The sequence below is a fragment of the Cuculus canorus genome, chromosome 3 (genome assembly GCF_017976375.1).
Source record: "Cuculus canorus isolate bCucCan1 chromosome 3, bCucCan1.pri, whole genome shotgun sequence".
NCBI classification, from domain to species: domain Eukaryota; kingdom Metazoa; phylum Chordata; class Aves; order Cuculiformes; family Cuculidae; genus Cuculus; species Cuculus canorus.
The window spans coordinates 16,010,853-16,038,435 of record NC_071403.1 but is presented as its reverse complement, the minus strand read 5'-3'; the positions used below and the strand labels follow the sequence as shown (position 1 = coordinate 16,038,435).

General features: G+C 45.7%; 2 protein-coding genes across 8 annotated transcripts; one reads left to right on the top strand and one right to left on the bottom strand.

Moving 5' to 3' along the window:
* Positions 1–5,796: 5,796 nt before the first annotated feature.
* MTO1 (mitochondrial tRNA translation optimization 1) lies at positions 5,797–15,375 on the bottom strand. 4 transcript variants are annotated; one of them, XM_054063572.1, is made up of 12 exons: positions 15,060–15,375; positions 13,548–13,747; positions 12,736–12,853; positions 11,809–12,098; positions 9,996–10,108; positions 9,680–9,870; positions 9,304–9,434; positions 8,640–8,844; positions 8,388–8,559; positions 7,555–7,673; positions 6,784–6,941; positions 5,797–6,602 (listed from the first exon to the last, which is right to left on the bottom strand). In XM_054063572.1, exons 1-12 carry the CDS (start codon positions 15,253–15,255, stop codon positions 6,375–6,377), a joined length of 2,121 nt encoding a protein of 706 aa, XP_053919547.1. In that variant the 5' UTR covers positions 15,256–15,375; the 3' UTR covers positions 5,797–6,374. The 4 variants fall into 4 exon arrangements, with proteins under 4 accessions (XP_053919547.1, XP_053919548.1, XP_053919549.1 ...); XM_054063573.1 differs by having other exon boundaries at positions 15,195–15,374; XM_054063574.1 differs by having other exon boundaries at positions 13,548–14,970; positions 15,005–15,205.
* Positions 15,376–15,785: 410 nt separating this feature from the next.
* CGAS (cyclic GMP-AMP synthase) lies at positions 15,786–26,939 on the top strand. 4 transcript variants are annotated; one of them, XM_054063601.1, is made up of 6 exons: positions 15,795–17,263; positions 18,551–18,625; positions 19,216–19,438; positions 20,065–20,310; positions 21,786–21,888; positions 23,899–26,938. In XM_054063601.1, exons 1-6 carry the CDS (start codon positions 16,832–16,834, stop codon positions 24,239–24,241), a joined length of 1,422 nt encoding a protein of 473 aa, XP_053919576.1. In that variant the 5' UTR covers positions 15,795–16,831; the 3' UTR covers positions 24,242–26,938. The 4 variants fall into 4 exon arrangements, with proteins under 4 accessions (XP_053919578.1, XP_053919577.1, XP_053919576.1 ...); XM_054063603.1 differs by lacking the exon at positions 21,786–21,888 and having other exon boundaries at positions 15,786–17,263; positions 23,899–24,059; XM_054063602.1 differs by lacking the exon at positions 20,065–20,310 and having other exon boundaries at positions 15,790–17,263; positions 23,899–26,939.
* Positions 26,940–27,583: the final 644 nt, after the last annotated feature.

The following is a 27,583-nucleotide window of genomic DNA, read 5'->3' as shown; positions in this document are numbered from 1 at the left end:
AGAAGGCCAATGGCATCTTGGCTTGTACCAGAAATGGTGTGACCAGCAGGTCCAGGGAGGTTATTCTCCCTCTGTACTCGGCACTGGTGAGACTGCACCTCGAATACTGTGTTCAGTTCTGGGCCCCTAACTGCGAGAAGAATGTTGAGGCTCTGGAGCGTGTCCAGAGAAGAGCAACGAAGCTGGTGAGGGGGCTGGAGAACAAGTCTTACGAGGAGCGGCTGAGGGAACTGGGGTTGTTTAGCCTGGGGAAGAGGAGGCTGAGGGGAGACCTTATTACTCTCTACAACTACCTGAAAGGAGGTTGCAGAGAGGTGGGTGTTGGTCTCTTCTCCCAAGTGACAGGTGATAGTACGAGAGGGAGTGGCCTCAAGCTGTGCCAGGAGAAGTTTAGATTGGACATTAGAAAAAATTTCTTCTCAGAAAGAGTTTTCAGACACTGGCAGAGGCTGCCCAGGGGTGTGGTTGAGTCACCATTCCTGGAGGTGTTTAAAAAGAAGGCAGATGATGTGCTTGGGGACATTATTTAGTAGTAGACAAGTATAATTTGACTTGATGGTCTCTAAAGTCTTTTCTAATGATTCTATGATTCCTGTCTCCTCTGAGCAAAGTAATCAGTAACCTGGTCATCCTTCTGCAAGAGCACCTGCTAGCTCAGGCACCGCACAGAAAGTCAGAGACTTGTGTTTGTCCTTATAGCATATTTTTAAATAACATACATAGCCTCTGGAAATAACCAAAGCCAACTCACTCCTAACTCAGGGCCCTGCCAGCAGCAGCCACAGTCACTTTTTCTCTTCCAGTCCAGTAAAATCCCAATTATTCAACACAAAGGGAAAGAGCAGCAGCAGAGGCTGCTATCCCAACCCCAGGTCCATGTTCTGCATGGCTCAGTGCTGCTGGCAAGGCAGCTGATCCCAAACCATACAGCGATGGAAAGGCAAGACAATCTCCCTTCCACTCCAGAAGGTTGTTTTTCTTCCGGTAGGGCTGAAATTTAAAAGAAAGTTTCAGATTCTGCTTATCTGCAGCCAGCTGGGCAGATCTTAAGCAAAGCTACCATTTTTTTTTCCTTTGATGTATATATGTGTGTGTGTGTGTATAAACACACAGAGGTACATTTGTATATTCTGTATATGAAATACTTATACATGAGGTCCCTATTTTCTTTGCAGTTGCCAGAATTCTTAAATGCTTTTTTTAAACCTGGATTCTAAGCTAATTCCTTAGTAAACATAATGAAAAAAACCCACCAAAACGACTAAATATTCTGTTATTATTTTCTACTTATATATAACGTTATCTATATTATAGTATATATATTATGTATTTAGTTATTATTGTTAAATTTTTAGTAAACATTTGGTTTTATCAGCTGGTCTGTAGAGCTGCTAACAGGGTATGGATATTTTGGGAAAGAAATATAGGCCTGTTTGGTGCTAACAGTCGTCTGTGTGTAAAACAAGCCCTTAAATAGTCTGTCCCAGAGAAAAAGAAGAGTAGGTGAATTTAAATGTAATTACAGGTTTGCTCCTACTTGACTGCTATTTCTAGTAATAATAACTAGCATTATGTAGTTTGCTGCTGAAGTGGAGGGCAGTAGTATTCTCATCCATTTTATGGATGGCCGTATTCTAATTCTTTGGAGGGGAAGGGGATGCGTAGAGACCAAGGAAAGGAGAGCAACCCCAAACGAGCTGTGCTCTTCCATAGTCCCCTTGTGAGGCTAACTCCTGCGACTCACTTCTGGGCATGACTCCACAGGATTTCCACACTCGTGGCAGAACTGAGGAGGACTGAGCTCACATTGTGTGACGCGAGCGCTCTGCCTCTTGTACAGCCCCCTCCAGCTCACTCCAGACCCCCACTGCCGTCACCCAGCCGGCCCGCAGCCGCCCGGCCAAAGTCCCGCGAGGTGCCATGGGACAAGGACAAAGCCTCGCTGAAGCAGCCAGGTCAGCAGTCCCAGCCACAGCAGCCGTTCCGCTTGTGACTGCAACCACCCCATATGCTTGTGACACAAACCACCATCTGGTCATACGCGGCAACTTTCAACTAAGGCCACATAAAGTCGCAACCGAGGAGAGCAGTCATAAGCCTGTTGTCAGCTCCCTCCTCCTCTTGCTGCCCTGTAAGGCATAGAGTGAGCTCATTTCCTACCTGGCTCCGTGCCTGCTCTCCAGTCAACCACATCAATTGCTAAGTCACTTGGAACAAGAACAGCGCATGCTTATCCGTCCCCAGCGGTGCCCGAAAATCTGCCTCCTGGGGCTTATGCTGGGAGCTGCATCTGATGCTTGAAATGAACACCTTCACCCTTCATTTCATCTCCCTCCCATCTCCACCGCAGCATTGGCCTTCGCTGAACCCTGCTCCTCCTGGGGGGCCGTTTCAGACCGGCTGCTGGCGGCAGCTCTGCAGACCCACTCCCACAGCAGGGAGGTGCTGACTCTGTAGGAACACGGATGGGGAAGGTGAGGACAAGGACATGTTCGAGCCTGGGGTTCACAGCCGAGCACCCCAAAGAGACATCACAGGCTGTCAAAATATCTAGACATAAATATGCCAAAGAGGCGAGGAGGTTGCAGCCTCCAGCTTTCAGGCTAGATGTGCCACTACTGGACCCCTTAGCACAGCAGTGAAGGCCCAGACGCCACGTATGGTGACCATGGAGTCAGAAAGCATCTGATGGGAGACCACATCTGTGTCCTCTCCCAGTTACATACGCACGGTTAAGCCTACACAGTGGTTTAGAAAGAAAAGAGACAAATCATAACTTTGTTTCTCTAAAGCATCTCTGTCATTAAAACAATAGATCAAGAATCAATACCTTTTTCTCTTGCCCTTTGTAATAGCAATTGCAGAGCATGTCTCCCATCTTCCAGCTGAATGCTTCAGCCACCACTAACTTCCAGCACAAGAGGGGGAAGACACATTTTATGTCACACTATCCCCTGAAGCTATGGCGAGAGATGGAAATGAACACCTGGAAGAACTCTGAACAGCACAGGCTGTGGTTTGGAGGAAAGCACAGAGAGGACCTCACGAGTGGACATGGCAGCTCCTAGGGGACAGCAGATTCCTCTCGCACTCACTAAACGGCGTCTTGAGGTACTCGTCCTTAGGTGGAAGAGCACAACCTGGGAGATGCAGGCATCAAAGCTGATAAACCCCTCAACATCTAAAATGAGTGCAAGTGAAGATCGTTGCTTACCAAAGTGCGAGGGCAACGCTCAAGAACGAGGCACGACTGTGCTTGCAAGGGCCAGCAAAGTGTAGGGCTGAGGCCAGCCGTGTAGCACAGCCACCGCTGCAACGCTGCAAATGTTCGAGCAGCACTGAGCAGGAATCAAAGACTGAGTGGTGAGACCTTTCAGTGTCTCCCAGTGTAAAATGTCTTCCCACGTTCCTCTTGCTCTCATCTTCCAGTCAGGAATAAAGAAAAGATGAAGAAACTGGGCAGTCCAAGTTTTAAATGAAGTCCATTTTAAATGAAAACTAGAATAGGAAAGGAAGAAAACAGCTGTCTTGAAAAATCTAGTGCAAAGTAGAATGGGTAGAGATCTGAGGAAATTTGGCTTAGGGAAAATTGGTAATCACCAGGCGCGTGTTCTGCAGGAGGGAAAAAAAGGAGAGACTCACATTGGAAGAAGGAACACAACAGCTCCCGGTATGTGCAAGTTGTTAGGCCAATCTGACCACGCATCCGACCCCCCCCCCCCCCACTTTGCCTGGTCACAGTGAGGATTACAGGAGGACAAAGTGCGATTCATTACTGCACCCCCAAGGAAAAGCAAGCAGACATCCACGGTAAAGGACAGCTGCTCTGGTTCTGCCCTTCCCATCCTGTTGGCCTCAGTGAGACCACAGGACCTGTAAGGGTCTAAGCTTACTTTGTCTTCATGTAAATACCAAACCTTGGTTCTTGTAACGAATCCCTGGTGGAGTTAGAAGGCACTTGGGAAAATGTCTGCATCCTGTGAGCTCATACTGTTTACAGCAGATTATTTAGCCCTTCTGTGCTTGGCTTTTTTAACAAAATGAGTAGAACTACTTGTAGCTAGGATTTCTTTTTATGTTGAAAGTCTTCTCAAACAACTATTCAACAAGCACAAGATGTTGTGGCAAGCCCTACAGTACATGAAACTAACACCTGAGGAACAGCCAGTCCTCTAACTTGTGCACATGCCAGGTTTTCCTTTTCAGCAAATAGGGACATCATTAACCCACATATGTGAACAGAGGACACCCTGTCTCAACAAGGGAGCTCACTAGTGGCCAAAGACCCACTCCACACTGAAATATAGAGAGCAGTTGTTACAAAAAAATCTGTGGGAAAGCAATGCATCCATGCACTTCTGACTTCCAATTTCTTGCAACCTTAACTAACTCTCTCCCCTTAGACCATGGCTGTGCGTTATTAAATTGCTAAAAGCAAAAGCCTACTCCTCCTGCTCTTCCTTTGACAACAGGGCAGCCCAGTTCAGTGGAATCACCCTTTGATTTACACTGGTGCGTGTGAGACCAGAACCAATGGCCTTTGTAGCACAGAAATAAATTAAGCACAGAAAGCTGAGGAAAGTGTTTGCTTTTATAGCAGGGTGCAAGGGACTTGCCTTTCCAGACACACATTAATTGGAAGCAAGGTTTTCCTGTCAAATGACTGCTGACAAGAACTAGGAAATGCAGTTGAGATTGCACAATCTGCTTAAAAGCCAGAGGATGAAGGTGTCAATAGGGCTTCCTTCCTACTGTGTAAAAACTAGATCTAAGTTTTTACAGACATAGGTATGTGAAAAACACAACACAAAGATAAAGCAGTGAAGAAAGCATGAAACTTTCTTGATCAGAAGCTCTGCTCCTTTGAATAGGCAGAGAGGCAAGGGATTCAGGGCTTATTTGGGTTCACACAGCTGGAATTTCAAGAGCACCATACCTGGAGTCTGAGTTACACTGCAGGAAACTCTTTATGCTTAACTTAAGGCTTACAAGGTTGAAGTAGTTCTTTGAGCCAACAAAGCTGAAAGGAAAATAGGGCACAGAAATAAAGGGGCAGTTAGCTTTTCTGAGCCGTTCTGACATGAACTGACCTAAAGATCATGTGTCTGAACCTTTCAGTCCAAGCCAACAGCTGGTGACAAGCAGATGCTTGCAGGCAGGCAAATGACACCCCAAAAAAGCTGCAAGCTCTGCCCATCCACCTGCTGCGTGACAGGGTCTCTGTCAACAAAAAGGATTTGCTCTGACTCCTTTCTCTAGACGGGAAAAAGAACCACTCACCCAGAACAAACAGATAAAGTCCAGGGTCATAATTTCAAAGTGATCGCTGTTTTTAACAGCAACAAAACTTGTTCCCAAGCCTGTTTACCCAGTCAGTTCAGAAGATGTTCAGAAACAAGACAAGCATCAGAGACTGCTGCCGAAGTCAGGCAAGGATTCAGCAGGTGCACAACAGCAGCTTGAATGTAGTGTTTCTTGATGGCACACAACAAATATATCACTGTCACTTGCAGTGCTGACAAGAGCCCCCTGGGGTTCTGCTCCCCTGGGCTGCCAAGCCACCCACCCCGACGGTCAGCATGTCACTCTGTCAGTCACCACACTGCCCGGAGCTGGGGCTCCTGGAGCAGGTTCCAGCACAACCCCACCTTCCTCAGCACCCCAGCCTCAGCAGCGAGTCTCACTCCAGCTGCCTTCACCAGTTCTGTAGTGAATCTCACTCCTTACCTGTGTGAATTGTGACCCAGCGAACTGCCAAGGCTCTACTGAAAGCTATAGAAAGTTCTTCAACAAGTTTCAAGGCAAGCTTTATTTTACAGCAGACAAAAAAAGCCCAGGATACAGTATTTACATTTGACAGGTCTCCTACATAAGTATAAATATTCATATGGCACACATGTTCATAACCAAGCGTCTCCTATTGGTTGACATCACATTAAAATACCAGACTGTGCATAGTCACCGCACAGCTACAAACAAGGACTAAAGTCAACGGAGCACACTTTCCAGCTCAAATCCTTCTGCGCTGCCATGGGTTCAGCTAGGTAACATTTTGTACTCACTTCACAAGAACAAAACACTGTCCTTTCAAAGGTTCTTTGGAACAGATTTTGAATATCTGACATCTTCCAAATGAATGCAATTTTAAAAGCAATTCCCCTGTCTTTTCATTTGGACTGGCAACACCACAGGCTGTACTCAGGTTCCTCAGCATTTGCTTAAGGTTTCGCATTTGTCATTTTTGTTCTACTCGAAGACACAGCCACAGGACACACCTAGAACCATTTTGAATTCAGTGAGCATCAGTTTTCTGTGAAGAGGCTTGTGAGCCCAGGCAATCTTGCCATGTGCTCTGGCAGGAGGGGTACACTTCTCTACAAAGGTGTTTTAACAAAGGTGTTCTCCGGCTCCTCTTCAGAAAGCTCTGCTGAAATCTGTCTTTGGGAAGTTGTTTTCCCTGTGTACACCTTCCCTGGTAAATACTGGCGAGTCAGAGGTAAAGCTTTTAGCTCCTCCTTCTTCTGGTGATTGGTTTTCACAAATCTTAGCAAGTTAACAATAGCAGCTGGTGTAATTCCAGGGATGCGGCTGAGTGCACCAATCTGCAAGTGGAAACAGGAACAAGTGAAGCAAGAACAAACCTACACACTGGAGCTAGTGAGAAATGAGATCAAAACCTGTGAGTACTTCCTTTCCTTGATTCTTCTTACCCTCCCATGTCCCTTGGAAACATACAGAAGGGCTTTCATTGCTGTTCAGCCTTGCTGTGGCCCAGTATCTTACCGTCTGGGGACGATTAGAGTCCAGTTTCTCCCGCACCTCTGCTGAGAGTGATGCATCAATGGCAAAGTAATCTAGATCCTCTGGCAATTGAAGGGCTTCATCACGACGCACTTCTTCTATTTCCTGCTGTTGATTGAGTACACACCACTCGTAAGCAGCTGTAACAGAAGATAAGGGAAACAAGAAGACCAGATATGAAATGTGAAACAAGTCACTAGCAAGAATTCTTGGAAGCAGAATAAGCAAATCCACCGAGACAGTCAAAAGCTCCTAAGGAAGTTTCTAGCCTCACAGACTGAACAGCCTAATTCACACCACTACTTTGGGAGTCATACTCTTAATTTGTTATAGAAATTTAAATACATAGGTTGGCTTTACCTTTCACGCCAAGAAAGGATGGTCTATTTGACAAAGCAGTTAAGGATGAAAAGCCGAGGAGCGAACACGAATAATTCACCTCACTCCACACAGTGCAAGAAGTGCTTGAACAGGGATGTGGTCTATGGTAAAAGCTGCATGCTCTGACAACAGTGTTTCATTTCACTACACAGCAGCGTGAAACACTGGGATGAATGGATTGGCTCTGCCCTTACTGAACAAAGTGTACACAAATCATAGAATCATAGAATAGTTAGGGTCGGAAGGGACCTTAAAGATTATCTAGTTCCAAGCCCCCTGCCACGGGCAGGGACATCCCACTAAATCAGGCTGCCGAAGGCCCCATCCAGTCTGGCCTAATCCCACTAAGACATAGTGACGCTTGTACTTTACCTTCTATTTTCAATCTCTCTGCCAGTTCTTTCCATTGAGCAAGCTTTCCCAGGGGCTCTGGGAAAGACCTTGCCAGAAGCTCCATGTTGGCCTCTGGATATCGAAGGATGTCAAAGGCACTGTGAAGAAGAGTAATTTTCAATGGTAGGAAGGAGTTGCTTGCATAAAGCAGACTTACAATTGCTCCCAGCTCAAACTTGCAAAGATCTCAGCATAAAGCAGAACAACTGCAGGGCCAAGCTCACCTCCCTGCTATCTCCTCTCAGTACAGAGAAGAGAATTTGAGCTCTTGAAGAGGGGCTCTTTATGAAAAATGAAGAGCCAGATAGGAAGGATGAGGTAAGGACATCAAGGGCAACCTTTCACAAGGATTCAGTGAGGTTTTAGTCACTGATTTAAAACAACAGAAAAAATAAGATGAAATAGAGGATGGGTAAGGGAAGCAAGGGCCTTTGGTGTACAAGAATAGCTACCATCCAACACTAGCTTGAAATCAACTGCTGCTTTATCAAGCTTTCAGCATAGCAGCAACCCACTATAGAACTGTTACCACTTGGTGACGTTCTCAGTAAGGACAGCAAGAACTGACTGTGTAGTGGAATACCCCCTTACTTCAAGAGCCTCTGTCACCACCAGGAAATGCAGCATAGTAAAAATACCAAGGTTGCACTTATTCTACAGGCAAAAATCCAGATGCCTGTCCCCTAATGTGATAAAGCTTGGAGTACTGATGGCTTCAGGAAGGATGGACAAATACAGTGAAACTACAAGACAGAAGTGATAAAGCAAGCATAAGTCAGACAAGAAAGCTTGTCTTCAGCTGCAACCTTTACCTGACAGGCGATCTTCGACTGCTACTGATGGGAACTTCTGGTATTAACTGAGACCATTTGGATAGGCTGAACTGAAGGGATTTTAGTGTTGCAATTCCATCCTCTAAAGCAGCCCTCATCTTAACTGCTTGTTCGTACCGCTGCTGTGACACACACCCAGCTTCCTGAAAACCTGCCGAGACAGATGCCATGAGAGACAAAGTTCTACAACAGGCAGTGCTGCTCACTACAAAAGTCACCATAAGAAAATACCTCTGTGGGTGAGCCTAGCATCAGCATTGTCAGGTCGGAGGGACATGCGGAACTCCACACGACTGGTGAACATCCGGTATGGCTCACTGGTGCCCAGAGTGGTCAGGTCATCAATCAGGACACCAATGTAGCCTTCAGTGCGGCTGACAATGAAAGAGGGCTTGCCATGAACCCGTAGACAAGCATTGATCCCAGCAATCACGCCCTGGGCAGACAGAAAACAAAAAACATTTATGAGTCTCTTCATGGCTAAAATACCAGCACATCCACCTCCAAAAACTTGTGTGTCAAACTACCCTGGAAAATGCAAGTCTGTGCTAGTAATCTAGGCAGTTGCTCTCCTGGGATATCACAACTGTCTGAAGGGCTTCTTGGCCCCTGCTTACATAACTACAGACTATTTCCATGTTTTCTATTATACCCATTGTAGTCTCTGTGATGAAACATTTGACAGTGCTTCTAATTACTTTTATTACTGCAATCTCTGTAACAGCAACTGTAGACACTAATAGTAAAAATATTTGGGTAAGTCTGGAATCAGGGTGAGAAACAGAAGTAGTAACAGCTCACTAGCACAAAACAGGCCTATCAAGGCTGTGTATTGAAGACAACTGCCAAGGCAATATGCCTTTCTGAGCGCTGAGTACACAATCGATTCACTCACCTGAGCTGCAGCTTCCTCATAGCCTGTAGTGCCATTTACCTGGCCTGCAAAGAAGAGGCGCTGAACAAGACGAGACTCGAGAGAAGCCGTCAGTTGGCGGGGATCTAAAAAATCATATTGCACCCCATAGCCTACAATGAACAAAAAGACAGATCTTAAAGGAGGGATTTTGAAGGTTCCTATATATCAAAGGCAATCAGTGGGGCAGAATGACTTAGGTTAATCAACTTTTATTTGTAATTTCAAAACAACCAAGAAAAAATTCCTGCATCCAAGAATTAATTTCCTTTATTTTGCTATGCTCTAAACAAAATCTGTTTTTCATTAACTGGTAATCAATATGACAAATAGATTCAAGACTTTTCACTCCCCTCACCTGGCTGTAATATCTTAGCTTTTTCCAAGCCTGGGATGGATTTGATCACCTGCTCCTGGAGCTCAGGTGGCAGCGTCATTGACATGCCTTGGGGGTAAATGACATTGGACTCCAAGCCTTCAGGCTCCAGCCACACCTGATGTTCTCGGTTTGGGAAGCGCAGAACCTTTGACTCAAGAGAGGGACAGTACCTGCAACAGTAAATAGCCACGGGCACCACCTTACATGGAGAAAAAGTACCTCTCCAGAAGCCAAGTGAGGGAGACAGATTGTCAGCTCATACCGTTCAGAGCCTTGCATGATGCCACATACTTACCGTGGGCCCCGTGTTGTCTCCTTTATATGGTTGTTCAGGTGGAGGTTATCACGGATAATTTGCTGGGCTTTCAAGGTAGTGCGAGTCAGGTAACACGACAGCTGATCTTCTGGCTGAAAGAGGCCAAATCTCACTTTAAGTTAATCCAGTCACAACACTGCATTCTTACTATACAGCTCCATTCTGAGGATCTCCAAGGGCTTTTCCATGACAGCTGGCCCTCTTGGCGAGATGGGTATTGCTGTCATGCCCACTGTACAGAAAGAACACAAGTAATCAGAGAGCTTGAGAAACATGCACAAACACAGACCAGGACTTGTGGTCCTGACAAAGCAGACAAGAACAGAAGAGAACTTAGGAGTCCAGAATCCAAGGTCTATTCTATACACTGTATTCCTAATTACAAGATGACTATTCCTATTAAAGCAACACATTATATCACAGCATTCAAATTAACCACAGGAAATCAAAGGTCTGAAGTAAGGAGGTGCTGACTTTACAGCTAACAGCCAATTAAAAGAGTCTGGAGAAGAAAAAAAAGAAAACTCTCAAACTCCTGCAATTAATAGGGAAAATTCAAGGTATGTAAAAAAATGCACAATTTAAAGTATTTCCCTGATCTTTTTCTGAAAAAGAATCAATAGAGTTGGGGCCACAAAGATTATCAGAGGATTGGAGCATCTCTCATATTATAAGGAAAGGTTGAAGGACTTGGGTCTGTTTAACCTCAAGAAGAGAAGACTGAGATAGGGATCTTATCAATGCTTACAAATATCTAAGGAGTAGATGTCAGGAGGATGGGGCAAAACTCTTTTCAGTGGTGCTCAGTGACAGGACCAGGGGCAAGGGTATGAAATGGAACACAGGAAGTCCCATGAGGAAGTCTGAACATGAGGAAAAACTTTACTGTGAGGGTGATGGAGCACTAGAACAGACTGCCCAGAGAGGCTGTGAAATCTCCTTCTCTGGAGATCTTCAAAACCTGCCTGGACATGTTCCTGTGCAATCTGCTCTGGGTGAACCTGCTTCAGCAGGGGAGTTGGACTGGTTGATCTCCAGAGGCCCCTTCCAAGCCCTACCATCCTGTGATTCTGTGTGTCATGTTCAAGACAGTAATAATGTTGCGCTTCAACTCCTTGAAACCTTTCCTATACATACCAAGGACTTCAAGTGATACTACTTTCGCCACCACTCCAATTATAATAGGTTATTGCAATTCCTACATGCTCTGGGGTAAATTAACTCCTGATACTTAATTCTGTGCCGTTTAACTATATTATGCAAGAATGCCATCCACTTTCCAGGATTTTCTTTGGAAAATCTTGTTTCTTCTTCTTCTTGTAAGTGACTGTTAACAAGCCACTTCTGAGCTCTGTGGGTAACTCCATACTTTCTCTTTCCTAGTCAACACTATTAATGACTTCCATTTTCAATATTTTGATCTCTTATTCTAAAGCTGGGGTAAAGCAAAACATCACAGATCTCCACGATCCAGGTCTAATATTGGAAGCACTTAGTAAACCACTCAGGTAAGCAGCACATGAAGAATACTGCTAACTGCATCATATGTCATACAATTCTCATTCTAAAAGCAAAGAAAGTTTGGTTCTCGAGAGGGGAAAAAGTACTTGCTTTCAAAATAAAGTTTCTTCCTCTGCACTGAGAGTTCTCAGAAACATAACACCTGCAGTAGGAATACAGCCCAGCTCCCCTTCACAGCTATCAACTCTCTGGCTGGTTCTGAGCATGATACTCCCTGAACCAGTCCCCACCTCCCTACTCCGCTACCTGCATTTGATGTGTTATATCGCACCTTGATCCACACAGCCTCGCTGAGGAAGCTGAATGGCACTGGAGGATTGTCAGCTGCACGTTCTTCCAGACCACTGAAGTCAACTGTATCTTTGGCAAGTCGGGGTGGTGTCCCAGTCTTCAGCCTGCCCACAGCAAATCCCAGTTTCTCCAGAGTCTGTGCCAGCCCAATGGCTGGCTGGTCTCCTAGTCGCCCAGCTGGGTGCGTCTCCAGTCCGAGAAATATCATCCCCCTCAGAAACGTCCCAGTGGTCAGGATGACACTACCAGCGTGTACTGTGCTCCCATCTCCTGAAATAGCAGGTTTTAAAAGATGAACATATTTTAATACATACAAAGCCCTGTTACTTTGGTACTTCTGTCTAAAACTAGACTAACGCTGTCCACTGCAGGTTTATCCACCTTTTACTGTTTCTAACAAAATCAGCATTAAAAAAACAAAAGCATTAATAGTTACAACTACTGTAAGCAGCATATAGATATTCGTATATTTTTCTTATTACAAAGCATGTTACCCCTAACACAGAAAACCCACTCCTAGGCAAAATTCTTATCCAGGCCTTTATTTAGGAAAGCTTGTTCACTACAACCACAAGGGGTAATAAAGCATGAGTCTACTAGTGATAGGACACCATTATCCTGTAATGCTGTCAGCAGCATAGATCGTTTACCAAACAAAATCTCAAAGCACAGCATGAAATTCAGTATCACGAGCCTGAAGAAAATTAGGCTTATGCAGCCTCCCAATATCCTATTAGTCTGGGTATGTTTTTCATTGGATTACACGCATTAACCTAGTTTTGTCCACACTTGGCCTGATCACCTCTATCAGTTAATTCAACTTTGTCAATGATGAATCAGAAATGTTCACCCCAAAGGCTGCTCTTGGTGTGTAAATGAAGGTGCTTACTGAGTTACTAGGACATACCCAGAACGACTCCCGTGACTTGGCACTTCCCAGGACGATCTGGTTCTGGCTCTGTCAAGAGAAGATCCTCCACAGATGCCTCACGAACTGTCAACAGTGGTGTGTTAAGGATTTCTTTCTGTCATGAAAGGAGTTACTGCAAAAATCTAGGAAGTTCTGAGACACGTGGGCAGTCCTAAACCCTGCTGATTTCCAAAATATCTATCACCTTCCCTTTTCTGTTCTTACCAGGTCACTTGGCAAAGTCCAGGTTATTGTACTATCCTGGTTTGTCAAGCAGAACTTTTAATTCACAGAGTTTAAGTTCAAAACAAATTATTTAGTCATGAGGCATGACCTATATATAAAACGCTAGAGATTTTTTTTTTTCACAACAGTCAAATCTCTTGCTAATTTGGAGCTGCCTCCAGCTCTGTCTGACCGTCCATTTAAGATGGGGAAAGACTGCAAACAGAGGTGACCACAGAAGAAGAAACATCTGTTCAGCACAGATCACACTGAACATGAGACGTAACAGTGTTTCGAAAAACACTATATGAAAAAACATGCTATAAAAGAACGTGTGCTATCAGAGGGATGTTTTGTCTGACTTTCAAAAAATACAGCTACTTGGATGAACTTTAGCTTAAACCAAAATATTCCACTTTTTGTAATAGTAACTATTTTTTTTATTAAGGGGCCCCCAAAACTACCTGGGAACCCCCTCTGCAGGGGCACACCATCAGGGGACCACCCCTGGCCGGCAACCACCTACCACCCATGCCGACACCATCCCACCTCTGCCCTCAGCCAGGCACGACCCACACCCACACCTGCATATTCTCCTTGTAGCGCTGCCGGTCGATCTGGGCGCGGAGCCCCCACACAGCTGGGCCCTTGCTGCGGTTCAGCACCTTGTAGTGCACGCCGGAGCGGTCGCACACACGGCCACACAGTCCATCCAGTGCATCCACCTCTCTCATGAGGTGCCCCTTCCCGATGCCACCGAAGGAGGGGTTGCAGGACATCTCCCCTAGGAAAAGGACACAGGGACACCATTCACCTGGAGCACAGAGCTTGTTTTGAGAGGTGTCCCTGCCCACCACAGGGTGGTTGGAACTGGATGATCTTGAAGGTCCCCTCCAACCCAAACCATTCTGATTCTATGAAGGCAACCAGGGGAGTGCAGGGGAGAAGTGACAGGATGAAGGGGAATAGCTTTAACTTGGGAGGGGGAAGATTTAGGGCACAGGTTCCCCTGGGAGGCTGTGGAGTCTCCAGGGGGATATTCAGAAGCCACTTGGGCACAGTCCTAGGCAACTGGCTTCTGTTGCCCCTACTTGAACAGGGGGTTGGACAAGAATCACCTCCAGAGGTCCCTTCAACCTCAGCCCTTCTGTGATTCTGCTTCCAAGGCTGTCTCACCTTCAGTACATTTAACCATAGCAAAGTCTTCATTAAAGTATCATTAATACTTGAGATTAAATTTCAAGATTTGTTTAAAACAATTCAGACTGCATGACATCCACCAAGGGCACGCAGTGATAGGATGAGGAGGAATGGCTTTAAATTGGAAGGGGGAAGATTTAGATTAGACATTAGGAAGAAATTCTTCATGATGAGGGGGTGAGACACTGACACAGGTTGCCCAGGGAAGCTGTGGATGCTTAAGTGACTCTCTTTAATACATCTGCACTTCAGATACAACTTTGCTTGAGGTGTGTCTGCCTTGGTTTGTATTTTTGTGCCAAAATTTTCTGAGCAGAGTCAACTTTGTTTCTCCAATGGTACAAGAAAAAAAGAAAATGGTTGTTTGGTTTTTTTTTTAAGACAAATAATGCTGTTGGCTATTCCAGTGTAACGCTTCCCGAAATTCCTGCTCTCTCCCTCGCACCCCACCTCCGTTTCTGGCAGATTTGCAACACTGAGTTGGCGGTTTCTAGTATTTCACAGCCAGCATATGAGAGCCAGCATAGCTGGGGAGGGACTTTTTACAAGGGCATGGAGTGACACGACAAGGAGGAGTGGCTTTAGATTGGAAAGGGGAAAGAACGGGGGAGAATGGCTATAAATTGGAGGAGGAAAGATTTAGATTAGATATTAGAATAAACTCTTCACGCCGACGGCGGTGAGGCACAGGTTGCCCAGGGAAGTTGTGGCTGCCCCATCCCTGGAGGTGTTCAAGGCCAAGTTGGATGGGGCCTTGGGCAGCCTGGGCTGTGGGAGGTGTCCCTGTCCATAGCAGGGGGGTTGGAACTGTACGGGCTTTAATATCCCTTCCAGCCCAAACCACGCTGCGATTCGCCGCCACCGCCCCTCGGTCCCTCCCCGCGCCCCGGCGGTACCGACGGTGCCGATCCTGTGCGTGAGCAGCAGCGTGCGGGCCCCACCGCGAGCGGCCGCCGCCGCCGCCTCCGTCCCCGCGTGGCCCCCACCAATCACCACCACCTCATATCGCGCCGCTGCCGCCCCGGCCTCACAGCTCGCCCGGCGGTGCCCGGGCCGCAGCGCCAGGCGGCACCAGCGGCTCCGCAGCAGCATGGCGGCGGCAATGGAGGCGGGAGCCCAGCCGGAAGCGGCGCGCGGCCCCACCGGAGCGAGAGGGGGGCGGGTGGGACCTGGACGCAGCGTGGGATCCACTCGGGAGGCGGAAGGGGCGGGGCCTCTAGGGGGCGGAGCCTCTGCATCCGGGCGTGGCCTTTGCGCATGGGGGCGGAGCCTCACGCGAGCGTGGCCTTTCTCACTAGGGGCGGGGCCTTTGCATCTTGGGGCGGGGCCTTTGCCTCTCAGGGGCGCGGCCTTTGTCGATGGGGGCGCGGCATTTGTCTACAGGGGCGCGGCCTTTGTCGATGGGGGCGCGGCCTTTGTCTAAGGGGGCGCGGCCTTTGTCTACGGGGGCGCGGCCTTTGCCCATGTGTCGTGGCTTTTTGTCCATGGAGGTGTGGTCTTTGCCTCGTGGGGCGTGGCCTTTACTACTGGGGGCGTGGCATTCGCTCTGAGGGGGCGGAGCCTTTGTCTGTTAGGGGCGGGGCTGCCCGTGGGGCGGCGCTCGCGTGGCCCCGCCCCTCGAGAAGGGGAAAATGGTGCCGAACGATTGGTATGAGGAGGGTGTGGCTCGATGGCGCGCTCGGAGTTTTCCCGCGCCCGCTGAGCCGGGCAGAGCTTGGGCAGAGCCTGCGCAGCGCCGGGCAGAGCCAATGCGAGCCGCGCAGCCCGTCTCCTCGCCCCGCCGGGGGTTCGTTTCCTGCCCGCACCGGCTCTTCCCCCGAGTCGCGCTGACTTGCGGAGTGACGACACCAAAGGCAGAGTTAGGTGCACGTATGCGGCTGTGCACAGGGTGCAGGGGGGATCTTTCCTCCAAGCTTGCACCCCATCTGTCAAAGCCGGGATGTCTTTATTGTGCCGTGTTATACATATGCAGTAGGGGAGCATACATAGTCATGACTTTTCCAAGAAGTGGGTAGGGTTAGTAAGATTAGTCACTGGAACTCGTTGTCATAGTAAGATTAATTCCAGGAATTCATTATCATAGGTCTCCTAGTCTTAGCGCTTGCACATTTTCTTGTGGTAATGGTCGATGGGGTCTTTGGAGATCATAGAATCACCAGGTTGGAAAGGACCCACTGGATCATTGAGTCCAACCATTCCTAACACTCCCTTAAACCATGTCCCTCAGCACTTCATCCACCCATTCCTTAAACACCTCCAGGGAAGGTGACTCGACCACCTCCCTGGGCAGCCTGTTCCAGTGCCCGATGACTCTTCCTGTGAAGAATTTTTTTCTGATATCCAGCCTGAACCTCCCCTGGCGGAGCTTGAGGCCATTCCCCCTTGTCCTGTCCTCAGTCACTTGGGAGAAGAGGCCAGCTCCCTCCTCTCTGCAACAGAAGATAGGTAGTCTTCCTTGTGCTGAACTTTTCACCTTCCCTCCTTGCACGTGCCCTTAGGGAGCCCAGGCTGTCTCCGGGCCTTATCTGTCCCAGCCGGTGGTCCTTCCCATGTGGGTTGTACCAGTCATTCTTATCTGGCTTCAACCAGATACAGTCACCGCCCCACTAAAAAACCTCTACGTTAGAATTCTATATGTTAGTTAATTCACACTTATAACTTCTAACAAATGATTTCTTCTTTCAGAGCGGCAGGCAGCCTCGTTCCCCGTTTCCGCACTCCCTTTCCAGCGGGCTCGGAGCCCATTCACGGCGGAGAGCGGCGGGGCAGGCACGGGGTGTGCACCGCAGCCTCCTGGGGGGACCGACCTGCCGCTGCCCGGAGCCCCGCAGGGAGCCCCGCAGGGACTCGGGAGGCTCCCCCCGCACCCCGAGACCCCACGGCGCGGAGTCGGGCTGCAGCCCCGCCGCCCGCCCCCGTGTCCCGGCTGCGGCTGCGGGAGGTGCTGTCGCGGCTCAGCCTGGCACGGCAGGACGTGTCCGAAGCCTCCGGGCTGGTGAACCGGGTGGTTTCGCAGCTGATCCGAGCGATCCGGAGCAAGGAAGGCAGCTTCGGCAGCATCGAGCGCCTGGGAGCCGGCAGCTACTACGAGCGCGTCAAGGTGGGTGCGAGGCTGTGGGAGCCTGGAGCGCGGCTGCTCCCGCTTTACATCCCCAGGTTAATTGACAACAATTAATCATTTTAGTTTGTTCACAAAGGCTTGTAGTGATAGGACGAGGGGCAATGGGTATAAACTGGAGAGGGGCAGATTTAGGCTAGACATAAGGAGGAATCTTCTCATGATGAGGGCAGTGACGCACTGGCACAGGTTGCCCAGGGAAGCTGTGGCTGGCCCGTCCCTGGAGGTGTTCAAGGTCAGCTCAGATGGGGCCTTCAGCAGCCTGATCCAGTGGGATGTGTCCTTGCCCATGGCAGGGAACTGGATGATCTTTAAGGTCCCTTCTAACCCAATCCATTCGATGATTCTATGATTCTAATTATGAACTAGCTGTCTTGCAGCAAAATGGATGCGCATACTTTTAGTAAGAGGAGCTGCCCAAAGGGGACTCGCTTTAAAGCTTCAGCAAGTGCATGGCACACAGGTAAGACCAGTGTAACCAGAGGTAGAGTTGGGTATGGCACTGCATGACCATCTCCGAGCCAATTTTCAGTTAAAAAAAGGAGAAGAAATATTTTTCTTTCAATTCTAGTTCAATCTGGAATAAAGTCAAACATGTAGACTTAGACTAGATATCATAGAATCATTAGGTTAGAAAAGACCTTAGAGATCATCAAATCCAACCTTACCTGTCTACTACTAAATCATGTCCCCAAACACCTCATCTACCTGCTTATTACACACCTCCAGGGATGGTGGCTCAACCATGCCTCTGCCACTGCTTGAGAACCCTTTCTGTGAAGAAATTTTTCTTAATGTCCAATCTAAACTTTCCCTGACAGCACTTGAAGCCATAGAATGGTTTGTGTTGGAAAAGGACCTTAGACCCCACGCAGTTCCACCCCACCCCCTGCCATGGGCAGGGACACCTCCCACCAGCCCAGGCTGCCCAAGGCCCCATCCAACCTGGCCTTGAACACTTCCAGGGATGGGGCAGCCACAACTTCCCTGGGCAACCTGTGCCAGTGCCTCACCACCCTCATCAGAAAGGATTTCTTCCTAATGTCTAACCTAAATCTTCCCATCTCCAATTTAAAGCCATTCCTCCTTATCCTGTCACTACATACCCTTGTAAACAGTCCCTCCCCAGCTTTCTTGTAGCCCCTTCCAGGTACTGGAAGGTGGTTATATGGTCTCCCTGGAGCCTTCCCTTCTCCAGGCTGAACAAGCCCAACTCTCTCAGCCTGCCCTCGTGTGGCAGCCTGCTCCAGCCTGCTGATCATCTTTTAGCTTCCTCTGGACCCATTCCAACAGTTCCATATGCTTCTTACATTGAGGATTCCAGAACTGGACACAATACTCCAGGTGGGGTCTCACCACTGAAGGGGGATATTTTTTATGATGAGGGTGGTGAAACACTGGCACAAGCTGCCCAAGGAGGTTGTGGAGGCACCATCCCTGGAAACATTCAAGGTCAGGTTGGATGGGGCTCTGAGCAACCTGACCTAGTTAAAGATGTCCCTGCTCCTGCAGGGGGGTTGGACTGGATGACCTTGGTGCCTTCCAACCCAAAGCGTTCTATAATTCTACGGAGACACTTTCTTTTTTAAGCCAGCTCCAAGCGGAGCAATGCAATTTTTTCCTTACAGCTGTTTTCTATGTGCAAAAGGATGACCAAGATCAGCATTTAAGTATTACTCAGAACAGCTTTAGAATCTTAAGACTTTTAAAATTCTTAAGTCGGTAAGCTGGGATATGAACTACTATCAGTAAATCACTCTTCCTCCCTTGAATGGACACCAGTCTTGTAATACAAATTACAGAAAGAAACTCATATTTCACACCAGACATGAGAAATATATGAAGCAGTTTTAGTAAAACCTCAACCGGTGTAAAAGCCTGAAGAGGAGAAAATCTAAGTTGCGCATTTATTATTGTATGCTCATACTTTGCAGATATTTGAACCAAATGAGTTTGACATCATGCTTGTAATGCCTGTTGCAAGACTTCAGCTGGAGGAATGTGATGACACTGGAGCCTTTTATTATCTAACATTCAAGAGAAATCCAAAAGAAAAGTATTTGTTGAAATTTTTAGATGAAGATGGAAAATTATCAGCCTTTAAAATGCTTCAAGCATTAAGAGACATTATTAAACAAGAAGTAAAAAACATTAAAAGTAAGTACTGAGAGAACAAGCTTCACCTAGGAGTGCTGAAGATCCAAATTACAATTACATTGTAAATACAATTACATTGCAACTTATTACATTGTAAATATATTCAATTCCATTGCATTTATGCATTGCCCTGTTAGTAAAATGTTATTTTTGCCCAGTAAGTTGCCTCTTTGTGGCAGCGTAGCTATAACAGTAACCCCTCCCGTCCCTGTGTCTCAAGTTTGAGCTTGTACTAAGAATCAGTACAAACTTATCAGAGCTAATCATGTTATTCAATTAAACCATCACTCCACTATACAATCCTCTTTCCATATGGAAATAATGAATGTTAAGGGTTCACTGGAAAACATTACTGTATTTCTGACTCTGTAGACACAGTAAATCAAGCAAACACGGCAGTTCAATAAAACTGTTCTGTATTTCACAGAACTCCTCAAGAGGCCTTCATAATGTTTTATTTTAAATCCATATCCTGTAGGATAAAGAGACAGTTGCTGAAATGAGGTATTTCTTTTGATTGATTTTAAATTTCTCTTAAGTAAAAACATTAACAATCTGAAAAGAAAAAAAAGTTTCTTTTAATATATAAATGTATATATAGAGGTAAATTTCTTCTTTGTTACTAGATGTGGAAGTAACTGTGAAAAGGAAGAAGGCTGGAAGCCCTGCAATAACTCTCCAAATCAAAAATCTTCCAGCAGAAATATCAGTGGACATCATCTTGACTTTGGAAGTTCAGCAGAGCTGGCCACCCAGCACACAGGACGGCCTCAAAATTGAACAGTGGCTGGGAAGAAAAGTCAGGGGAGAGTTCAGAAATAAATCACTTTATTTAGTAGCCAAACAAAACAAGAAAGAAAAGGTTCTAAGAGGTACCTCAAATACAGATAATAAGCCTGAGTTAAGAAATGAGATTTTTCTCTATAGCTTTACTCTACTATTACTTATAAGTGCTTTAAAAAGGGTATCCAGATTCTGTTCAGTATTCTGCCTTCATGGTAGAGATCTTTATCTTATCGTGGATATATCCAGAGCAAAACCAATTGAAATCCCTCTTTAAAACATTGTATTTGTGACACTGCTTGTCCTGTACTGAAATCTGAAAACAAAACTGCTCTGCCAGGCTGTGTGCTAACAGATACGTATGCTCCTAAGAGCATTATATTAAATCTACTAAGGCAGACTGCTACACCCCAATCCACAAGCTACACACTCGTGTTCAGGCCTTCTTCTGTACAGTCGAAGAAGGTTGTTGGTTAGACAGATGGAACAGTAAAGCCGGTCTTTATGCAGACCCATGAAGATGGATCTTTCCTGTGCTAGTGCTGTGCTTAACAGCAACATCCACTCTTTGTTTGTAAGAGAAAAAAAGTAAATTAAAAGGAGACTTCTAAAAAAGGCGGGGGACGTCCCTGTAAGTGGGGCTGCATACACAGATTATACTTCTGCAGGAGGTGATCTGTGTACTTTTCAAGCAAGATTGTTTCTCATTGAACTCTGGTACAGCTACAACATTTTTTCCCCCAGAACTGCCACACCAACCCTACATCAGACTGCAGAAACATCCCAACCTGCCATTGCATTACATGAACTGATGATTTCTGTAAAAAGAGTTCAGGCGATCTGATATTTTTTTTAATTAGCATGCCCATCTTAATGCCAAATAAGTCATTGTTGCTCTGCTGGGCTCTCTTTTGCTGTGGAAAGTCAACACAAACAGTAACTAAACCCAACAGGCAAGGCAAACAGCCTGACTATGAAAGGAAGACAAAAATTATTGCTGGTGTTTTAAAAACAGGTTGAGCTACGTTATCAGTTGTTTTCAGAATCGTTACCAGAGGAATAAAACCAAATGCTTTAGAACAGTCACCTTAGCCAAGACAAACTCGCAAGCATATTACCTGCACAAAGAAATCAAAACCAATGGTGAAGATGTTCTTTATTCAAAATCAGAATGGTTATGCAGTAAGGCTAATGATACAGAACAGAGACTCAAAGGTAGTAGATTCTATGAATAGGGTAATTCCCCAAATCATGTTCAACAAGTGAAGGAAAATTCAGAATTAAGCTTAGTTTTAAAGTAAATCCAGACATCCTTAAGAATATAGTTAAAGCACAAAAAAAATTAACTGTCATATGTTATTAACATTCAGTTGTCTTTGTGTGGAACAGCTGGGGAATTAAGGAGGAATTAACTAATCTTAGTCACTGAATTACAATTTTTTTTTAAGTGTAAAGGAAGTGCTGATATTTAAAATTAAGTCAATTATAAAGTGTCTTTTTTTCTCCTAGTTACAGACACCAGTACTGCTGTTTAACAATTTAATGATCTTGTACTCAACTTTAGGAAACACCTGGCGGCTCTCTTTCTCACATATTGAGAAGGCCATGATGAACAACCATGGCAGCTCAAAGACATGCTGTGAATCTGATGGACCAAAGTGCTGTAGGTCAGTGTTTTTGATGAGTTTTCACTTGAAGCCTGTCTGAGCCTGGCTAGAACTGGTTTGGTTCAACATTTAAGAATTTGATGGAAGACTAATTACTCACAATAGGGAGCTCTGTTCAATGTCTTTATCAATGACCTGGATGAAGGCATTGAGTGCACCCACAGCAAGTTTGCAGATGACACTAAGCTGGGAGGAAGTGTGGATCTGCTGGAGGGTAGGGAGGCTCTGCAAAGGGATCTGAACAGGCTGGACTGCTGGGCCGAGACCAATGGCATGAGGTTCAACAAGACCAAATGCCGGGTCCTGCACTTGGGACACAACAACCCTATGCAGCGCTACAGACTGGGGGAAGAATGGCTGGAGAGCTGCACAGAGAAGGACCTGGGGGTGCTGGTTGACAGCCGACTGAACATGAGCCAGCAGTGTGCCCAGGTGGCCAAGAAGGCCAACGGCATCTTGGCTTGTATCAGAAATGGGGTCACCAGCAGGTCCAGGGAGGTTATTCTCCCTCTGTACTCGGCACTGGTGAGACCGCACCTTGAGTACTGTGTTCATTTCTGGGCCCCTCACCACAAGAAGGATGTTGAGGCTCTGGAGCATGTCCAGAGAAGAGCAACGAAGCTGGTGAAGGGGCTGGAGAACAAGTCTTACGAGGAGCGGCTGAGAGAGCTGGGGTTGTTTAGCCTGGAGAAGAGGAGGCTGAGGGGAGACCTTATTACTCTCTACAACTACCTGAAAGGAGGTTGTGGAGAGGAGGGAGCTGGCCTCTTCTCCCAAGTGACAGGGGACAGGACTAGAGGGAATGGCCTCAAGCTCCATCAGAGGACGTTCAGGTTGGATATCAGAAAAAAATTCTTCACAGTAAGAGTCATCGGGCACTGGAACAGGCTGCCCAGGGAGGTGGTCGAGTCGCTTTCCCTGGAGGTGTTTAAGGAATGGGTGGATGAAGTCCTGAGGGACATGGTTTAGGGAGTGTTAGGAATGGTTGGACTCGATGATCCAGTGGGTCCTTTCCAACCTTGTGATTCTGTGATTCTGTGAATAAGGCTTTTAGGCATAATTGTTCTACAGCAGCACAACATTGCCTGTATTCTATGAACATCTGACTTGCACTTACTCAGTGAGAGGTGGAAACGAATCACATTGCAGGTTTACAGTTCAGATTTGCCTTAGAAAGTAAAAACATGCAACTTGTTAAATAATCTTTCCCAAACTCAGTCCTGTTTAGAAGAACCAGCTTAAAAGTCTGATAGCTCAGCTTTCTGAGCTTTCGGAACAAAATTACACTTCATACCAAGGCAGTTTCTAAATTGATGGCAAGGAAAAAGAACATCTGAGTGGGATTATGATGAATAAATGTGATTTTTCACTCTAATAAAAACTGGTTTCCACATTTCTTCGAGAGAAAGAACAAAACCCACATGTACAAAACCTCCTTAATGGCAAACCAAGTTAGTTTGCTTAATTACATTGTGTTCTCACAAGAGAACTAATGCATAATTCTTCTTAGCTTTATGAGTATTATCAGACATGCTACGTCCCTACCTAGCAGCATATTGAAATATAGACCTCTTCCTCTCATGGCGTGCCACAGGAAAGAGATGGCATTTCCTTCCATATAAGCCCAAGCTGAAAAGGCAGCTTTAATCTTAAGCAGTGCACCAAATTCATGTTATATTGGCAGCATCTGCAGCTGGAAGACCACACTGTAAGCTGACCAACACCTTGTGTATCTGTGTTACTGTGGTTACCAGTGAAAGCGGTGCAAGCACAGAAGCTGTTTTAAGTAGAAATCCTTCCTTGCTAGAATCTAACCTCATGCGCTGCAGTTCTAGGATTATCCAGCCTATTGCTGCACTTATTTTATTCAACAAATTATTGAATATGTAATTCTGTTAGACTAAGAACACTTTTATTGCTTTTGTGAATGATATGTATTAAAATACCCGAAAGACATAAATAGAACTGACTGTGTAGAAAGTACCTAACAATTCCTTATTTATTTAACAGGAAAGGTTGTCTTAAGCTTCTGAAGTATCTTCTAGAGCGACTTAAAATGAAATATCCAAAAGAGTTAGAAAAATTCTTTTCATATCATGTCAAAACTGCTTTTTTCCACGCCTGTGTAATGTGGCCAAATGACACAGACTGGCATTCGGAAGACCTGGATCATTGCTTTCAGAAATACCTGGGATATTTTCTGGATTGCCTGCAAAAGTCTAAGCTGCCACACTTTTTTATTCCCCAATACAACTTGCTCAGCCCTGAAGATAAAGCGAGTAGCAATTTCCTTTCAAGACAGATAAACTATCAATTGAACAACGGATTCCCAATATTTCAGGAGATGTGTTAAAACCATTGTTTGCAATAACTATCTAATTGTGTAGATTTGCATAGTTGTTAAAACCAGAAGCACCTTAAGTTACTCCTCAGTAGTCTGAGACTACAAAAAGCCAAAGTTAAGAACTCTCAGAAAATTACAAATTTCAGTGTTATGGATGAGGTTTTTAGATTGAACTCGTATTTAAATAGAAGTGCGACTTAACAGAGCTCAATGATAAGACCATGCAATTACTTATTGTATAGAGGAAATATATGAGGGGAAATCAGGTTATATGTGTTTGCTTATAGCCAAAGGATTGTATGTGTTCGCTTGTGTCACTTACCTAAGATTTCAAAGTTTCATAATGCTTATGCCCAATTCACTTACATTCCCATCTGGGCATCTGATATGAGTTTGCTCCATAGTTCATATCCAAGGTTTTGCAAAGCAGACTCTCAGGCATGAGATTTTTATAAAATAAATCATTTAGCAGAGGTGATTCTATGATATAGTAACATGGTCAACTCCAGGGTGAGACAAGCTCCACAGAGAGGGGCCAACATGAACCAAGAAATCCCTGGACGATTACACTCTTACAGACTGTTTACCTGCCCTCTCAGGCAATGGTTTGGTCCAGAAGTAATTTTTGGAGTCTTCTTGTTTTGGATTGGATCCCTTTGCTGTCTTTCAGACAGGTCATTATCTTGGCTTGGGGCAGCTGGTGTTGTTCCATGTCCTTGAAGCCTCTGTATTTTCCAGTCTTCTTAGATTCAGGTGGCCATATTTTGACTGAACAGGTTGTATGTGCTGGGAAAGTTTGAACTAGAGATTCGCAGCTCATGGCCTAGGGGTTCAGAGCAAGTCTTTCTACTCATGCTAAGAAAGTTAAGCAAACAGTGAACTAAATCAGACAATATTAGATTATTCTGTTTAAAATGCTACTTATTGTTCTGGTTCGAGCAAGAGCAGTACTGATTTTCTGACTTTCAGCTAAGCCTTGTCTAAGTAACTTCATTTTCTGAAAGCTAACTACATGTTTTTTCAGACAGTGATCGTCTGTATAAATGATTACACTTAAAAGCTATGATTAACACCAAAGTAACAGGGCACTGGTACGCAGAGAGGCCATTATATTTATCCCTAGGGAAGCCAAGGACATCCTGAGCCGGTGAAATGCCATTAAGTCAAAGGGACAAAAAAAAAGGTCACGCCTACAAGGAGAAGCGGACAGGACAGGTGACTCAAAACTGACCAACAGAGTATTCCATCCCACGTATGTCATACTCAGTACAAAACTGAGGGATTACAAGGATCAAGCTCTCTTCTTTGATGGCTGGTGTTTAACATGCACCTCACCTGTTCTTTTGCCCCTGGTCCTATTGGTAAAAGCCCGTAATATTTTTTAAGCGTCTTAAAAATATCTTAGGATCATCAGATAGAGAGGAGGTTCGACCAAGATGCGTCCCAGCCTATGATGATATTTTGGAAATTTTTGTGTGATGGGAACATGTACTTCTGGTTAAAGTTTGTTCAGCTGTAAAAGAACTTAAGTTTTTGAAATAATAACGCACGTTATGAGCATGGCTTTTGAATGGGGAACTGGGAACTTTAATAAACTAAGACAATCCAAGCCAGTGATTTAGAAATACTGGGCCAAAATTCAGGAGGAGTTAACCAATAGATGAACTTGGCAGACAATTTTTGGTGTACCAACCTCTGAAGACCCCCTTGGAGAATGCGCAGAAGGTACAAGGGATGACTTGGCATTTATTATATTTAAATATGTAATCAGATGCTTGATGAATAACGCATGGCTTTGTGTAACTTTGTGTATAAAAGCACGCAACAACCTCCTTGGTGTGTACTTGATTGGAGGAAAACCTCCAAGCACCTGGGATTTGGGCAAATCTGGATAAAGCAATATCTCTCTTGGTGATATAGTTATCGACTTATTGCACATCGGGTAGCAGAGCCACACTTTGGATAACAAACCTGGATCTGTGCATTCCTCAATCCAGTTCTTGAGTCCAGCTCTCATCTGCTGCTGAGTCCAGTCCAGGACTTTCCCTACGTCTTTTCTGCAGCACCAGTGGTGCTGTAGTTATTGGGCAGAAGGGGGTTTGATTTCATGTATTTGCATACATTTTATTATTTTCTTATTAATAGTATTTTCTTCATTATGGTTTGATTAAAGCTGTTTTAGTTTCGAACGCACAGGTCTCTTTGTGTGACGGGAACATGTACTTCTGGTTAAAGTTTGTTCAGCTGTAAAGGAACTAGAGTTTTTGAAATAATAACGCACATTATGAGCATGGTTTTTGAATGGAGAACTGGGAACTTTAATAAACTAAGACAATCCAAGCCAGTGATTTAGAAATACTAAGAGCTGGGGAGCTGGGGTCACAACTGCTCACGTTCAGCTGCCAACAAAGCTGGAGGCTGGGGCTAAACTGTGACACTTACTTAGGGTAAACAACTGCTCCCTGTTAGAGAATTGTCTGGTTGTACAGCCCAGCTGCCATGCAAGGAGGATTCAAATGGGGCTCAACAGTGATCTGTCACTGGTAAAAGATCTCGTTGCTTTGAGGAACACCCTTGAGAGGTGTCCCAGCTCCAGGGAGATCAGCACCATGCAGCCACGCTGCCCAGCAGGGAGAGCTCACAGAAAGCTCATTTAGCCTGTCATGTTTATGGGATAAAAGTGGTTGACTTGTAGTCAAATTGCATATAATAGAGCTACGCACGAGACTCATTAGGAGCTCACTGTTTTGCTCTGCTCCTTGTGTGTGTCTTAGAGTTCTTGGCCCAGATGCGGGCAGGCCATTGCCTCCTCCGGAGCCTGAACCAAACTGCTGCTGGTTTTGTTAAAGAGGGAATGGAACACATCGTTACATTCACCCCACTGACTACAGTCAATCCACTTTTATCAACTCACATGGAGCAGTAGCACCGTTAACTTTTGCCTCTCTGTCATAAATACAAGGTGCATTACAGATCAGTGGTACCAAACTCATCCTGTAAATACATTTTCAGCATCTTGGCAGCTTCTTCAGTTTCTTGTTGAGACTCTGACATAATCAATAGATCACCAATATGATGATGAATAATAAGGGTACCCAACCACCAGGCTACATCGGCCACTGGCATTTGGAGGAGAAGGGATTGTATGCATCCCTGTGGCAACACTTAGGAAGTACAATGCTTCTGTTGCCAGGTAAAGGCAAACTGGTCTTGGCTTTCTGAAGCAGGAGCTATCGAAAAGAAAGCATAGGAAGGTCTGTCACCACTTTCCAGAGTTGCAAACTGTTGCCTATTTCTTCTACAAAAGCAACCACGTCCTGTACCACAACTGCAAGTGAGGGGTGGGGTTGA

Excerpts from the sequence above, each read along its gene's own strand:
- MTO1 (XM_054063572.1), bottom strand. The coding sequence starts at position 15,255 with ATGCTGCTGCGGAGCCGCTGGTGCCGCCTGGCGCTGCGGCCCGGGCAC. Across the intron at positions 9,435-9,679 it reads AGCTAAGATATTACAGCCAG|GCTATGGGGTGCAATATGAT; the intron begins GTGAGGGGAGTG and ends TGTTCATTGTAG. Across the intron at positions 6,942-7,554 it reads AGAGAGATTGAAAATAGAAG|CTGCTTACGAGTGGTGTGTA; the intron begins GTAAAGTACAAG and ends CTTCTGTTACAG.
- CGAS (XM_054063601.1), top strand. The coding sequence starts at position 16,832 with ATGATTTCTTCTTTCAGAGCGGCAGGCAGCCTCGTTCCCCGTTTCCGC. Across the intron at positions 18,626-19,215 it reads AACTGGACACAATACTCCAG|ATATTTGAACCAAATGAGTT; the intron begins GTGGGGTCTCAC and ends CATACTTTGCAG. Across the intron at positions 21,889-23,898 it reads GATGGACCAAAGTGCTGTAG|GAAAGGTTGTCTTAAGCTTC; the intron begins GTCAGTGTTTTT and ends TTTATTTAACAG.